This window comes from Dama dama, chromosome 14 (assembly GCF_033118175.1).
Source record: "Dama dama isolate Ldn47 chromosome 14, ASM3311817v1, whole genome shotgun sequence".
Lineage (NCBI taxonomy): Eukaryota > Metazoa > Chordata > Mammalia > Artiodactyla > Cervidae > Dama > Dama dama.
Genome location: NC_083694.1, coordinates 32448773 through 32465313, shown reverse-complemented (window position 1 = coordinate 32465313; position 16541 = coordinate 32448773). Strand labels below are relative to the sequence as shown.

Here is a 16541-nt window from a genome sequence, read left to right as displayed (position 1 = left end):
ATTATAGCTTTTATGAAGTTCAGATACTTAGCTACAGTATGACTTTCTTCAGTTTGCAGAAGGGAAATCAGAAAGCATCTTGCCTGGGATCACATCATAGTTAATGATGAAGACAGAGCCAGAACCAGGGTCCCTGTCCTCTAATCCAGTGCTCTTTCCACATGTAATACATACCACCAGCAAATGGAAAGCAATAAGTTTCAACTTAGTGTATCAACTATATGGCATGCTGTGAGAGGAACAAAAACAATCATATGCGTGAATCATGTATGAGAAGAAGGCTATCTAATTGTTTTCTCTTACTTGTGATAATTATCAATATTCTCATATTAATTTTAGCAGATAAAAAATACAATTCAAAATCTATATTTTCGCAAATGGACTTCCTACAGACTGGCAACTGAGACCTTTCAAAATTCAGAGAAAATATTTAAAACAAAATTATGTGTTGATATTGAATTAGAATAATAGTGGGATTGACTTTTAAAAGCAGTTTCACCAATTGAAAAGAAGAGGGTCTATTTTAATAACATATCTAAATTCTTCCCTATCCAGCCTCATTTCAAACTTCTCTTTATTTGAACAATGTGATTTTCCAGTTTGTATCTGGCTGCCTATTTATAAATGCACAATGGACTCTATGCCTCATTATTACATACACTAATATGTACCATGCATTAAACAAGATTCAGTTATGGATTACAACTACAGTGAAAACTTAATAAGTCAGTCTATAAATCAGAGGTTAATCTGGTTCTCTTGAGACAATACTGTTTAAAGATGATCCATGGAATATCAGAGGTCTAAGAGATACAGTAGTCAAAATCTATCTACATAAAGACAAATAATATATCATATACTCACATGCTTACAGAAAAAAAGTTTTATTCCGTGTTTTTTCTAATTACTGGTTGTAATACACTAGGGGGAGTCATAAAATCAATTTAATAAGTGGCAAGCAGTTCTTTTGTGAAAATATAAGAGAACGAAGTGTAATGAAATATTGGGTTGGCCAAAAAGTGTGTTTGGGTTTTTCTATATCATCTTGCAGAAAAAGCCAAACAAACCTTTTGGCCAACCCACTACAACAGAATAGAACAACAGACAGTATCAATTGTGCATTATACACAATACAGATTAAGTATCCTTTGTGAAGGATACTGAAACTTGTTTCAGATGCATGTTCAGGTACCGCATGTGTTTACTGGGTCATGAAGTAAAACATATTTTTTACTATAGACATGGTCCATAATAATGAAATCCTTGCCTTAAGAGAATTCTGTCCCAAGGCAGTGAAAGAACCTTTGGGCAACCAATGTTCTTGAAAAGCTTTGAGAAAATAAGTAGAAGGATGTAGATTTTACCCTGGTTCTCTAAGAATAGGGAACTGAATCAGGTCAAGAGATATTGGAAGAATTGTGCCTAACTTACTATGTTAAAGTCTAAATGAATTTGGGTCTCACAGAACTCTCAGCTGCCAGAATTCTAGCTCCCACATAGATGACCAGCAAGAAGAAAGGTCTTAGTCTGGATTCATCAGTGACAGAGAGGGAACATGTTTTATGGGGATATTACTACAGAATAAGTCTCCCAATTGACAACTCTAGTTCACATGGTTTAAAGATTTCTTCTGGAGCCACTTCAGAGGCTCTAAACTTGAGGATAAGTCACATCCTGAAGTGTCAAGATGTCTTTGCAAGAGAATGAGCTGGGTCCAATCCTTTTGTTAATTCTTTGTGGTATGTAAGTAACATATATATCCCACAATCACCAACACCCCCCCACCCCAAAACAAACAAAAAAATAATTAGCAAGGGATCTCTGGATAAAACTTGGAAATAGGAAAAGTCTTCTTGCCAGTCTCCCCTTTGGTCATCTTTTAACTCTGCTTTCTCCTTCTCCTGATTATATTATATATAATATTACTATATTATATTGTATAGTCCCCCCACAACCCTTCTCCTAAGGATTTTCTTTCATCTAGTCTTCTACTAGTTTTCAACTAAATGAATTGCTAATCCTCAGTTAAATGATAAGCTGCTAAAGGTGTAAGATATTTCCTGTCCCAGGGATATGCATAGATTAACAAATATCTAAAAATAGAATTTTTGGTACCTCAACAAGCAATAGAAGAGATAACTGGGGTGGGGATTTCACTGTCTTGCACAGATGTCTACACCATTCATTCATTAGCTTAGTTCTTTAATGATTAATGTTTTTGTTCAAGATTGTATTTGGATCAGTTTGCACTTATTAAAAGAGATATGCTTTATTGTTGCTGTCTAGAAATTCAAGCAGCTTCTTGCCTGGCGTGCTCATTCATTAGAAATTGTTCAAATAATCTATGTAGAAGAGAAACAAGTGGTACTTACTGCCTCCATCGATGGCTCAGTAAGGTATGGACCTTCATATCGTGAATTCAGGTTGTATGAGGTAAAGGATTTTAAGCTAAACTTTGAACATATACCATAAGTGGAATCTTGATTAGCTGGTTAAAACAAATAAAGTGAGTGATGAGTAAAGTCGCTCAGTCGTGTCCGACTCTTTGCAACCCCATGGGACTATAGCCTACCAGGCTTCTCCATCCATGGGATTTTCCATGCAAGAATACTGGAGTGGGTTGCCATTTCCTTCTCCAGGAGATCTTCCTGACCCAGGGATTGAACCCGGGTCTCCCACATTGTAGGCAGGCGCTTTACCGTCTGAGCCACCAGGGAAGTCAAAAACAAATAAAAGGTGGCACTAAAGGGCTTTGAGAAGGTAGTCACTGATTTGTAATTTTCCACTCAATAAAATGAGATCCCATGCTCATCAACACTAAAAGGTATACTTTCAATACAAGTGTTCTTGTAGACTTATTTTAAAATCATTAAGCAATATGGGTAGCTCAGAGAGATAGACCCAAGCCCAGGGAAGACTACAGGATACATTGGATGAGAAGTCATTACAAAATATAGGAAAGAACAACTAATACTGAGAAAAGTGAAAGTGAAGTAATTGTTTCAATGAAAATGTAATTGACATTAAAAGTCTACTTGTTTTTGTGGTTCTTTTCTCCCTTGGTTGCTCCTCTTACTTCAGAGGGGTGAGCACAGTGCTACAATTGGAGCAAACAGATGATTTACTAGGGCTGTAATCAATTATATTTTCTAGAAAGCCTCCCCTTAGGATCAGCTTTTTTAAAAACTGAGGTTTTAAATAATATTACATTAGTTTCAGATATACAACATATGATTCAAAATATGTATATATTGTAAAAGGATCATCTTAATAAGTCAACACTTGTCACCATACATAGTAATACAATTTTTTTTTTCCTTCTAATGAGGACTTTAGAGATCTACTACTTCAGAATTAATAACTATAGTGGCCATGTTCTAACAAGCCTACTTGTTTTTAATTGCCTAGTGATGCTAAGCACAAATACATAAAATGCTAAAAATACATACACACATATATATACACACACATAAAGAGAAAGGAAATTTCATGACCATTCTTGAGACAAATTGCTACATGTAATTCAAACCATATTTCAAAAAGATACATGCAAGCCAATGTTCATTGCAGCACTATTCACAATAGCCAGGACATGGAAGAACCTAAATGTCCACTGACAAATAAAGATGTAGTACATATATACAATAGAATATTACTCAGCCATCAAAGAGAATGAAATAATGCGTATTGCAGCAGTATTGATGGACCTAAAGATTACCATACTAAGTAAAGTCGCACAAAGAAAGACAAATACCATATGACATCACTTACATGCAGAATCTTAACAAAAAAAAAACCAAAATGATACAAATGAGCTTATTCACAAAACAGAAACAGACTCACAGACTTAGAGAATGAGTTTTTGGTTACCAGGGAGAAGCGATAAATTGGGAATTTGCCATTGACATATACATAGTGCTCTGTTCAAAATAGATAACCAACAAGGACCTAGTATATAGCACAAGGAACTAGGCCCAATACTCTGTAATAACCTGGGGAAAGAATTTGGAAAAGAATATATACATGTACATGTATAACTGAATCACTCTGTTTTACACCTGAAACCAACACAACTTTGTTCATCAACTATACTTCAATATAAAATAAAAGTTTAAAAAATTACATTAAAAATTATGATAATGAATTGGCCTCTTAAGGGCATAAAAGTAGGTAAGATCAAGGGAGATAAGGAGGTTTCAAAGTGTTTTCAAGAGTTTAAACATAATGAAGATGAAAAGGAAGAAATATTTTATGTTGTGTGAGTGACCATGGTCTGAAATTCAGAAGACCCTAGCTAGCTATATGAGCTTGAGCCTGGTGATTCAGACAGGGACCAGACCATATAGCATGTAGCAGAAACTGTTCAGGATATGGATCTTCATCGTGAAATAAATAGCCACCAAAAAATATTTAGTGGGTGAGTAACATAATTAGTAGAGTTTATATATAGCTCAGATGGAAAAGAATCTGCCTGCAATGCGAGAGCCCTGGGTTCGATCCCTGTATCGGGAAGATCCCCTGGAGAAGGGAATGGCTATCCATTCCAGTATTCTTGCCTGGAGAATTCCATGGGCAGAGGAGTTGAGCGACTAACACTCACATTCCACTCCAGTATTCTTGCCTGGAGAATTCCAGAGGAGTTGAGGGACTCACACTCACATAATTTGAGATATGTTTTAAAAATAATAATGTGTGAGGTATGGATTTTGGAGCAGCAACACTGGGAGCACAGAGACCAGTTAGATGTCACTGGTGAATACAGTGGTGTGAACTCAGGGAGTGGTAACAGTGCTAAGAATAAATATTTTGGATTTGAGAACTATCTAGGAGGCAAAATCCAGACGACATAAACTTTAACTGAAAGAGAAGGTAAGAGATAGATGTCAAGAATGATTCCAGGCATTATAAAACTAGATGAATACTAGTGTCATTCACTGAGAAAAGCAGCACTAAAAAAGGAAAACATTTGGAATATGGAAAGAGGAAAATCTTTCAGAAATACTGAGTTCAAGATGAATCTTTAGGATAAGATCTTATTTGAGGGCAAACAGAGCTGCTTTCTCTGTCAAAGAGATCTGTTGTTTTATTCATAGGAAAAATGAACTGACATGAAAATTACATTTAATTATTATAGATGTTTTCCAAAACTCTGTCCCTTGAGTCTCTGCTCCAGCTTATTTTCAGTTGTCATCAGAAGTGTTAATTGTGCATTATAATGTACACACACACACACACACTCCCCACATGTTAACATGTGTGCACACCTCTATCATTTATAAGCTTTTCCTGCTCAAACCAGTTATCTATGGCATGGAGAAATTACTTTCACAATTCCTTCAAGTGAAGCTATCCCTAAATACTCAGTTCAAAAAACCTAGCTCTATTAACAGCTATCTCAGAATACAGTTCTTTTCACAAATAAGTCTTTCTGCTAATACTCACTGACACTTCCTAAGTGTAAGTAAAGTCGCTCAGTTGTGTCTGACTCTTGGCAACCCCATGGAATGTATGTAGCCCCTCAGGCTCCTCTGTCCATGGAATTCTCCAGGCAAGAATACTGGAGGAGGTTGCCATGCCCTTCTCCAGGGGATCTTCCCAACCCACGGATTGAACCCAGATCTCCCGCACTGCAGGCAATTCTTTACCAACTGAGCCACCAGGGAAGCCTTTAACACTTTAAATCTTGTTTGTCAAAAAGATTGATTTTATCATAGGAAAAAGCATAATAAAGGCTTAGCTTTGGGATAGAGGATAGAGACGGGTCCAAATCTATAAAGATTCAAATCTATATCTGACTCCTAGAAAATCAGGCTGAGAGATAGGATTAGTCATTTGGGAACATTGCACATGAAGTAGGAAACACCAGAAAACAAGAAGACCAAAAGTTACTTCAGTCCTTGCCTCCAGCAGAATGAATTTAGAGTTGTCCTGAAGCTAGTCCCTCACCCCTCTAACTTCCGTGTTGAGAGGGCTTGTCGATTTCACCTTGGTCAAATCTCTGGGAAGTCCATAGAAATGTCTACATAGCTCTGGGGAATTAAAGTATGAAAGGAAGGGTACATTCTCAGGCCAGTGTCAGGTGTGAGGACCCCTGACTGGATTCCTCTGTTTACCTCCTCCTCAGCGCCTAACTCTTCGAACTGGGATACCACTTAGACTTTGTAGGATCTACTCTTAAGCCATTTAGATTATTCTCCTCCTGGGCCATTGAGGTAGGCACATTATGATTGTTTCCATCACTTGCTACTTTGAGCTTGAAATCAAGACATAAGTGGAAGATCTGTCAGACATTATTTTATTTGTGTCTTATTTCCATAAGACATAGGGCACATACTCTTGCTAATGACATTCTGTATGACTTTAAACCACGTGGGTTATTTAGAAGGTCCTCTTGGAGTGAAATAATGCATACGTATAAAGAATCACTTCTTTTGCCACCTTACTGCAGAACTCAGTTGTAAAAAATAGTATGGCATTTCCATATCAGTAGAAAATGCGGATGGCAGTTGAAATGATTTTGGTAAGAGTGAAACCATTAGTTGATGTCTCCTCCCATAAGTTCTGTTGATGCTGATACAGAAATTAGACAGCTGAGATACGGCCCATTCTATAGTCTAATTCAACTGATGAGTCAATATAAATTGAATGAGCACTACTATTTTGGGAAAAATCCATTTCTAGTCTTCTGGGTTTAATAAGTGGTTATCATAAGTATAGATTTAAAATGACATTTCCAAAATTATTGTAGATTAGAATTCCAACTGGTAAAAATGTTTATGTTATGATTAGCTCCACATATTTAATAGGTAGAGTTCTGGACTTGACTTTAAAATCCCTGCTGGGCTAAGAAAAATCTACATAAATGACCTAAACAGAGTAACTTCCACTGAATTCCAGTTACTTTCTTCTCCCTACTTTGCCTTTCCCCAGGCTCTGGCATGCCCTCAATGGTCATTACTGTGGATATTTTGGACAGCGAAGGACCTTTGAATTATCACAGACAAGCGATTTTATTTTGCCTTGTGATGTTACTGAATATCCCATAGAAATAAAAGAAGAAAGCAAATTCACAGAGAAAAAGCTAACATATGAATATCCTCTGGTATTTGACCGGCAAAGGTAAGAGCATGTGGTATTCTTTAGGTGAGCAGATGAAATTAAACTATATGATACTGTCACACTGTGCTGAACATGGAGAATTCAAAGATGAAAAGCCCAGAACTTTTCAGTAATTTTGCAAATGAGGGAAAGGGAGAAATAAGTAAACAAAAGCTATAATTTGGTATAATAGTACCTCTAGGAACATGAGTTCTTAAAATAATCACAGAAGCGAAGACAGGATTTAATGAAACAAAGATGAAGCAGGCAACTGCCTAAGCATTCACACTAAATAGTGAAAGACCATGTTATAGTCTTTCAAGGCTTGGAGAAGAGGGAGCAAGTAGTGAGGATATAATATCTTGCATAATATAAAGCAAGAAAAGTCTATAGGGGCCAAAGCACAATAAGACTTTTAAGGCCCAACATAAGGATTTTTATGAAATCACTATGATACAATACATAAGGGGAAGAGGAGGTCTGAAGAAAAAGATGGTGAATTTGGTTTTGGACAGATTTAAGTCCGAGATGTTTGTGGGACTTCCAAATGGAGATATTTAATGAGCAGAGAGATCTGTCTGGAGCTCCCCAAAGAGGTCAGACCTATAGGCAAAGGTTTTGGTGTCATCAGCATAGGAGTATTTTCAATCTGGATAGGTCACTCAGGTCCTGTGTACAGAGCGAGCAGAAACAGAAACCTGAGGAAGAAATCAAGAAATGTTCTGTAAAGAGCAGACCAAAGAAAAGAAACCAGTGAAAAACATTAAGAAGGAATAGCCAATAGGTTGAAAGGAAATCCAGAAACAAATGGTGCGATGGAAATCAAGGGATGAGAGGAAGAAAAGTGAGAGGACATATTTGTAGAATGTGGTGGTGAAATCACATAGCACAATAGAAAAGTAAACTGTGGATCCAGCATGCTTGTCAGCTGAAAGGTCATTAATGATTCTAGAGAGGGAAGTTTCAAAAAGTGATGGGTAAAAATTGCATCATCATGGTTGAGACATAAATGGGAGATGTGAGGTGATGACAGCATAGATTACTTTGCTAGGAAGTCAAATAGCTGTAGGACTGAAGAAGAGTTTGTTTCATGAGTTTGCTTGTTTGTGAGGGAGACTTTGAGCATGCTTAAAGGCATAGGGGAGGGAGGACAGTCCCCCAGTAAAGAATAAAATACTGGTGAAAAGCTGTTTTATGCTTTTGCAAAGCTCAGTCCTCGTTTTGACTGTGGCTGAATATTTGTCATAATGGAAGCGACTAGTGCTCATCTGAACTTTCAACATCAGCAAAGCCCAGCCCTAAATGGTAGATGTCTAAACGTCTAGCCTTCATAGGACTAGACTACCTAGACTGGTAATACCCAGCAGATCACTCCAGTATTCTTGGCCTTCCCTGGTGGCTCAGCTGGTAAAGAATCTGCCTGTAATGCAGGAGACTTGGGTTCAATCCCCTGGTTGGAAAGATCCCCTGGAGAAGGGAACGGCTACCTACTCCAGTATTCTGGCCTGGAGAATTCCTAGACTATCCATGGGGTCGCAAAGAGTCAGACACGACTGAGAGACTTTCACTCACTCACTCATTCACTCAGAACTGGAATAACTGACAAGATGAGTGCAAAGTGGAAAGAATCAGAGAAGACTGTCTAAAATGGGGTCTTTTAGGGATATCCTGAGTAAGTCAAGGCTAGGGAGACACAATGCCATCATCTAGTCCAAAAGTTGGTAGAACAGTTGTAAACAGGAATTGAAGCTAAGAGTCATAAGCCACACAGAACTTGGTTCAAAACAGAAACAGTTGCAGAACAATTAATGAGGGTTCCAAATGATTGCCAAACCGAACCACACTGAAGTGTTCAAGGTTTGTCTTCGCTGGGCAGTAAGGAGCACTGGGGAAGACATCTGGCTAAAATGTAAGAAGTGTGATAGTGGAGCCAAGATTCATCAGGATATGGCAAAGTTACCAGGCAAAGTTGATGAGTCTTCCTTGGGTAACTGCTGAGTCTTGAGAATCCATGTATCTCAGTACTTAAAACATGATATTCTGATTTGTTGATATGCATCTTCTTCACTATTCTCTTGAGTTCCTTAAAGACTAGGAGCATATTTTATGTATCTTTATATATCCAATTCTTAGTTCCGTGCTTAGCACATAGTAGGCACTCAAAAGATACTGTCGAACAAATAATGATTAATGGAGAAGTTTACAAGCAGAGGCAACAGATATAAATGATAGATATGAAATATGAAACAGTATGATATATTTGGGATAGGTTAAAGTAGGATATATGTTTACATTTTGTTAGAAGACAACATATGTTTACATTTTCAATACTTAGTTATGACTTTTAAAATATATACATAAGTAAGTTTTAACTATAGTGCAAGTTTGACCTGAGTCACAAAAAATCAAGCATTAGTTTTATACCAGAGATTTCTGTGTTTTTTTTCCCCCAGTGGCTATTAATGAAGTTAACTTCATGGAATGCTGAGGTTTAGTAGAAATCTTGATGATTTCTTTGGAGGGAAATCTGGGAAGTGAAAGAAGAGTTAAGTGCAGAGGTCACATCATTAGGACTGGTGCCATGGGAGCCAGAGAATTTGGAGGCCCAGACAAAGGACATGATGGATACTTGTTGAGTAGGCGTAGGTATGTTCTTAACCATTTTTTAAATATGTGTGTGTATCTTTTTATGCAGATGGCAAAAAATGAGCTCGATGTCTTTGCTCTTCAAACGTACCCCTCCGAAGGCCTTTGAAATGGAACACGATTTCAAGTTTTTCAAGTCTCTTTCTTCTCCTAAGGTAGCTTTAAAAAACAAAACAAAGTCACTTTGCTTTTGTTTTTCTGAATTTAATATGTCCAGTGTATTAGTTTCCTGTTGCTCTTGTTACTTGTCAATAGAAACTTGGTGGTTTAAACCATACAAATTAGTCATTTCGCAGTTCTGTAGAAGTCTGACTGGCATCTCACTGGTGTCGCCAGAGCTGTGCCTCCTTCTGGAGCCTCTAGGCAGAATCTCATATTCCCTAGTTTGTGGTTCCCTTCCTTCACCCTCAAAGCCATGAAATCCCATTCTTCTGTGATCTCGTCTCTCTGACAAGTTGGAAATGTTCTCTGCTTCTAAAAACTCCTGTGACTAGATTGGGCCCACTTGCATGATACATCTCAAGTTTCTTAATGTTAGCCACATCTGCAAAGTCCCTTTTGCCAAATGAAGCAATATATTCACAGATTTGGGGTGGGAGGAATAGTGTGTGAATATCCTTGGTTGCCATTATTCTGCCTATCACAGATAGAAAAACTTTTCTTCACACAGAATAGGAGAGAAATGTACATTGCAATTTATTCTATTTCAATTTCTAAAACTTCTAAAAAATGAATACAGCATGAGCCTTTAGGCTAAGGTCTAAACGCTTTCAAGTTGTGGTGCTGGAGAAGACTCTTGAGAGTCCCTTGGACAGCAAGGCGATCAAACCAGTTAATCCTAAAGGAAATCAACCCTGAATATTCACTGGAAGGACTGATACTAAAGCCACCTGATGCAAAGAATCAAGTCATTGGAAAAGACATGATGCTGGGAAAGATTGAAGGCAAAAGGAGAAGAGGGTGTCAGAAGATGAGCTGGTTAGATTGCATCACCAACTTGAGGGACATGAATTTGAGCAAATTCTGGGAGGTGGTGAAGGACAGGGTAGCCTGGCGTGCTGCAGTCCATGTGGTCACAAAGGGTAGGACACAACTTAGCGACTGAACATCATCACCACCAGCAACTGGCATTAATTAATTAAAAATGGATTTCCTCAAGATCTTCCATAATACAAACCAAATTTACCTCTGATTAAAACTTATCTCCCATTTCTAACCTATAGTTGTCCAACCTTCTATGCTGCTGCAGCTGCTGCTAAGTCGCTTCAGTCGTGTCCGACTCTGTGTGACCCCATAGACGGCAGCCCATGAAGCTCCCCCATCCCTGGGATTCTCCAGGCAAGAACACTGGAGTGGGTTGCCATTTCCTTCTCCAATGCATGAAAGTGAAAAGTGAAAGTGAAGACGCTCAGTTGTGTCCGACTCCTAGCAACCACATGGACTGTAGCCTACCAGGCTCCTCTATCAATGAGATTTTCCAGGCAAGAGTACTGGAGTGGGGTGCCATTGCCTCTATAAATCAGACTAATTGTTTTTTCCTGAACATGTCTCTCAGTCTCCTATCCCTACAGTCCACCTGGGCTACCCCTGCCATATCCATCATCTCTCTCTGTCAAAGTCCATCCTACTTTGCCAACTGACAAAGTATTAGTATCCAGTATAGGAAAAAATCAATAATCAGAAAAGATGGTCCAGTTTAAAAAATGGTCAAATGCTTGGATACTTCACAAAAGAAAAAAAAAAGTAACTGAAAAGATGCTCAGCCTCATTAGTGATCATGGAAATACACACTAATAATATAGGTAGCATTTTATACCCACCAGATTGGCAAGTATCAAAAAGTCTGACAATCGGTGTGCATTTAGAACAATCAGAACACTAATCTGCTGGTGGAAGTAGTGTAAATTGCTAGAATCGCTTTGGAGAATTATGTGATAGGCATTATCTAGTGAACTGAAAACAGGCATACTCTACTAAATATCAACAGAAATTCCTAAACATGTGTTTAGGAGGCAGGAACAAGACAGCTCATAGCAGTACTATTTGTAACAGCAAAAATCTGAAAGCAGCCTAAATGCTCAAGAGTACAACTGGTAACTAAATTATGGCATATTTATAAATTAAAATACTATGGAGCAGTAAAAATAAATGAACTCGAATAACACGTACCTACACGAGTGGATGAAACATACTACTGAATAAGACAAGTTGTGCATAAGAATATATACATAGCCATTTCATTTTGATAAAAATAGAGGAAAGGCGAAAGTAAATAAACTATTGTTTTGGCAAAAAGTATGAAAGGTAAAACTATATAAACAAAAGCAAGAGAATTAAGAACACGACATTCAGCTTGTCATTATGTTTGAGAGAAGATGAAAAGGACTGGGCACGGCACACTGACACCCTCGAGTTGAGGGTATTGTCCCAATTTGTTAAACAGAATATGTCATTTTTCACAGCATCAACTTCATGTTTAATAAGTATTTAACACTTTCCAAATGAAAACATTTTATAAACCCTCGCTTCCTGCCCAGAGAGAACTCGGATAGCTTCTCCCAGAAGACAGGGTGACAGGCAAGAAAGAGACTGGCTGTGGAATGTAACAGACTTCAATTTAATCTTAGGTGTTATTTTATCTAATAACTAATAATCTAATCTCTCAAAGAGTTTTTTTGAGGATTAAATGAGAAAATGTACACGAGGAACATTGTAGGCATTCAATAAATGTTAATTCCACTTTCCCCAAAGGCCCCAATCTCTCCCTGCTTTTTGTCTCGTAACACGTTCACTTACCATGTTCTACACGGAAGTAGAACCATTGATATACTGACTCTTACTTCTCCCCTCCATCAATAAATCATAAGCTCTTTATGGGCAAAGATACATGTATAGCACGTAACAAATGCTCGATTTTGTTGAATAGCACAACCTAAAAATAAAGATTGGTATTCACTTTTAATATTCTTTTCCAATTTGAAGTGGTAACTGTTAAAGTAATTAAACTGAAATGTTAAATATATTTGGGAAAATCTTTGGAAGGGTTTTGAAGCTCTTGAAAAAAACAAATGCACTCAATATTATAAGGCTTGGCCTCTTCTTAGCACATCTTTATCTTCTCAGTTGGTAAAATAACAAAGGTTTAATGCTTGAGATAAAAATACCTTTTACTTAGGAATCTGATTTCTACCAGCAATTTTATTTTTCCCATTTCTTTTAATTCACAATTGTGTAATATTTGTTCACTTCTTTTTCTTTTTGACATATTGTTATTAGTAATAATAAAACAATAGATTTAAATCTTACATTTGAGTAGCACCTTACTATATACATTTTGTCCTCATAAGTTGCCAACAGGGAAAGAATTTGCTTAAGATCATGCAACTAATAAGTGGCAGAGCCAGAATTTGATTCCAGGAATTTTGCCACTGATATAATGTGCCCTTTTCATTAAACATTCACTCCTCTCTTTGCAGATTCGAAGACATGCCTTGGAAGGTTTCATGACTGAAAACAGAGAGGCAGGGATTGTTTTTGGTTCTCTGCCCATATACAGGGTGAGTTGGAGGTATCTAGGACTAGAGTGATTCCAGAACAATTAGGGAATCTGACATCTCATTCCTGACCCTGAGCAAGCAATCACATAACCAAGCAGAAAGATGATTCCACAAACACGCTGCGTCCAAACCCAGAGAAATCTTTGGTTTTGTGTGTCAGTGGCCTTGATCATTGTCTCTGTCATTCCACATGGAACAATACTTCAGAAAAGTATTTCAAACTTTACTCTGGCTCTTCATCATCTATAGGATAAAACTAAATGCGTTTGGCCTGGCATTCTCATGATCTGACCTCCACCTGAACTGTATAACCCCATTTTCCGCCACATTCTCCCATGTACCCTACACTCCAGCTGTGCTGACTGACCATTCCTTAAGCATCATGTTCTTCCCTCTACTGTGACTTTGCCTGTGCTGCTCCTCTGCCCATAACTCATCCACCCCTTGTTTCCCTCCACATCCCTACTTTTCCTTCAAGTCTCCAACCCAGATAACCTGTTGTTTAATTAACCAAGAATAATAAACCAAAGACAAAACATTGCACCCTAATTTTAACATATAATATTGTTTTATAAAATGTTACTTCTCTTTCCCAAGACCATGTTGATAACCTCCTACAGGTATTAAACAGTTAAACTATAGATGCTGCTAAGGGAAAAGCATCAGAATTAATAGTGGACTCCTGGGATGGTGGGTATGTTTTAAAAGCAGTTGGACCTTCTCACTCCCTATCCCCCACCCCTGAATTCATATTACAGAATTTATCACCTTAAGTATGTCTTATTCTTTATTTATGGCTCCTAGGTACCAAGCCCCACTAGTCTAAGATTCCTTCCACTAATTGGTTCAGAAGCACAAAAGGAATCTTCAGATGGCATTCAAGGAAAGAAGAAGGGAGGCCATGTTCAACATGAAAAAGTGAGTTAGTACTTAGAATTCCACAGTGTATATCATTTTGGTTTGGATTGTTTCTTATTTCTGGGACTAAAATTATCTCAGGTCTGACTCTGTCTACAAATATTCCAGAATGCATGTGTTTTACCTCAGTGAGAAGGAAAACATAAATTACCAGGATGGACAGAAAAATCAAGCAGGATCTCTGAGCCTGAGCAAATTAACATCCTAGAGTTAATTTTAGACTTAGGTTCACTGACTAATTTTAAAAGCCAGGCAGTATGGCATGACATATCTGATGGCTGTGTAGCCATCCTTACTTCCTAACATTATTGTACCTGCAGGATCGAGCCAAGATAACAGTAAGTTTCTGGCCCACCAGCCAAGTCAAGGAGAATGTTTTCAATGTATTAGTAGGAAAACTAACAGAAAACTTTACAGCTAACATGGCATTTTTATAAATGATTCTTTGATTTTCACAAAGATCACAAAGAAAACATTATACACTCATTTTAGAACTGGGGAAAAAATTGAAACAAAAAGAGTGATTAAAATGACTTACCAAAGATCATATAAAATTAAGTCATAACCTGAAGTCAACTTTTTACTCCAAATATCATGCTCAATCTCTTAAACTAAACAGCCTAAAAAACTAAAACCTTAAAACTGCTCTATTAGTTCTAGGAAGTTTGTATGAGCCTAATTTAAACTATGGCCATGTATCTAGTTATTCAAATTGATCAAATATTAAGAGGAAGATCTAACAAATAGTTATTTTAATTTTAATTTAATTTTAATTTTTTTACCACAACACATGGCATGTAGGATTTCTTAGTTACCCAATCAGGGATCAAACCCATGCCCTCTGCAATGGAAGCACAGAGACCTAACAACTGGATCACTGGGAAATTCTATTTTCATTTATAGTTTATATTGGCGTATAGTTGATTTATCAATACAATGTTATATTAGGTTCAGATGTACAACAAAGTGATTAGGTTACACATATACACACTTCTAGCCGTTTTCAGACTCTTTTCACGTATAGATTATTCAAGCATATTAACTAGTCTCCTCTGTGCTATACAGTAGGTCCTTGCTGATTATTTTCTATATAGTAGTATGTATCTGTTAATCCCAGGGCTTCCTAGGTGGCACTAGTGGTGAAGGATCCACTTGCCAATGCAGGAGACGCAAGAGACACAGGTTTGATTCCTGTGTCAGGAAGATCCCCTAGAGAAAGAAATGGCAACCCACTCCAATATTCCTGTCTGGCAAATTCCATGGACAGAACAACTTGGTGGGTTACCATCCATGAGTCACAGTCGGACATGACTAAGCACACAACATATGTTAATCCCAACCTCCTGTTAAATCTCTCCCTTCAACCTTTCCCATTTGGTAACCATAAGTTTCTTTTCTAAGTCAGTGAGTCTGTTTCTGTTGTGTAAATAAGTTCATTTGTATAATTTTTTAGATTTCACATATAAATAATATCATACTTGTCTTTCTCTGCCTGAACTACTTCACTGTGATAATCTCTAGACCCATACATGATGCAACAAGTGGCATCATTCTGTTCTTATGGTTGTTCCATTGTATATATGTACCATCTTCTTTATCTATTCCTCTGTCAATGGACATTTAGGTTGCTTCCATGTCATGGCTATTACAAACAGTGCTGCAATGAACACTAGGTTCATGTATAATTTTGGCCCATGTTTTTCTCTGGATATATGCCCTGGAGTGGGATAGCTGGATGATATGTGAGTTCTATTTTTAGTTTTTAAAGGAACTTTTACACTGTTCTCCATTGTGGCTGTACCAATTTACATTCAAATCATTAGTGTATGAGGGTCCCCATCTCTCTACACCCTCTCCAGTACTTACTGCTTGTACACTTTTTGATGAGGCCATTCTGACTGGTGTGAGTTGGTGTCTTGTTGTAGTTTTGACTTGCATTTCTCTAATAATTTGTGATATTGAGAAACTTTCATGTGCCTCTAGGTTATCTGTATTCTTTGGATAAATGTCTATTTAGGTTTTCTGCCTATTTTTTCATTGGTTGTTTTTTTGTTTGTTTGTTTTTGTTTTTTTGATACTGATACATACAAACAGCAGGAACTGTGTGTAAATCTTGGAGATGAATCTTTTGTCAATTACATTGTTTGTAAATATTTTATCCCATTCTATGGGTCATTTTATTGTTTTGTTTATAGTTTCCTTTGGTGTGCAAAAGCTTTTAAGTTCCATTTGTTTACTTTTGTTTTTATTTCCATTGTTCTAGGAGATGGATTGAAAAAGATATTGCTGTGATTTAGGTCAAAATCTGTTTTGCCTATATTC

At 37.3% G+C, this 16541-nt stretch overlaps 1 protein-coding gene across 1 annotated transcript in view; it reads left to right on the top strand.

The window, feature by feature from the left end:
• The window catches only part of WDR64 (WD repeat domain 64), a 122550-nt gene that overhangs the window by 101242 nt on the left and 4767 nt on the right, over nucleotides 1-16541 (top strand). Inside the window, exons 23-27 of the mRNA XM_061160259.1 lie at nucleotides 2287-2396; nucleotides 6931-7119; nucleotides 9794-9899; nucleotides 13221-13301; nucleotides 14106-14219. Coding sequence (XP_061016242.1) covers nucleotides 2287-2396; nucleotides 6931-7119; nucleotides 9794-9899; nucleotides 13221-13301; nucleotides 14106-14219 — 600 coding nt within the window. The remainder of the gene's footprint in view (nucleotides 1-2286; nucleotides 2397-6930; nucleotides 7120-9793; nucleotides 9900-13220; nucleotides 13302-14105; nucleotides 14220-16541) is intronic.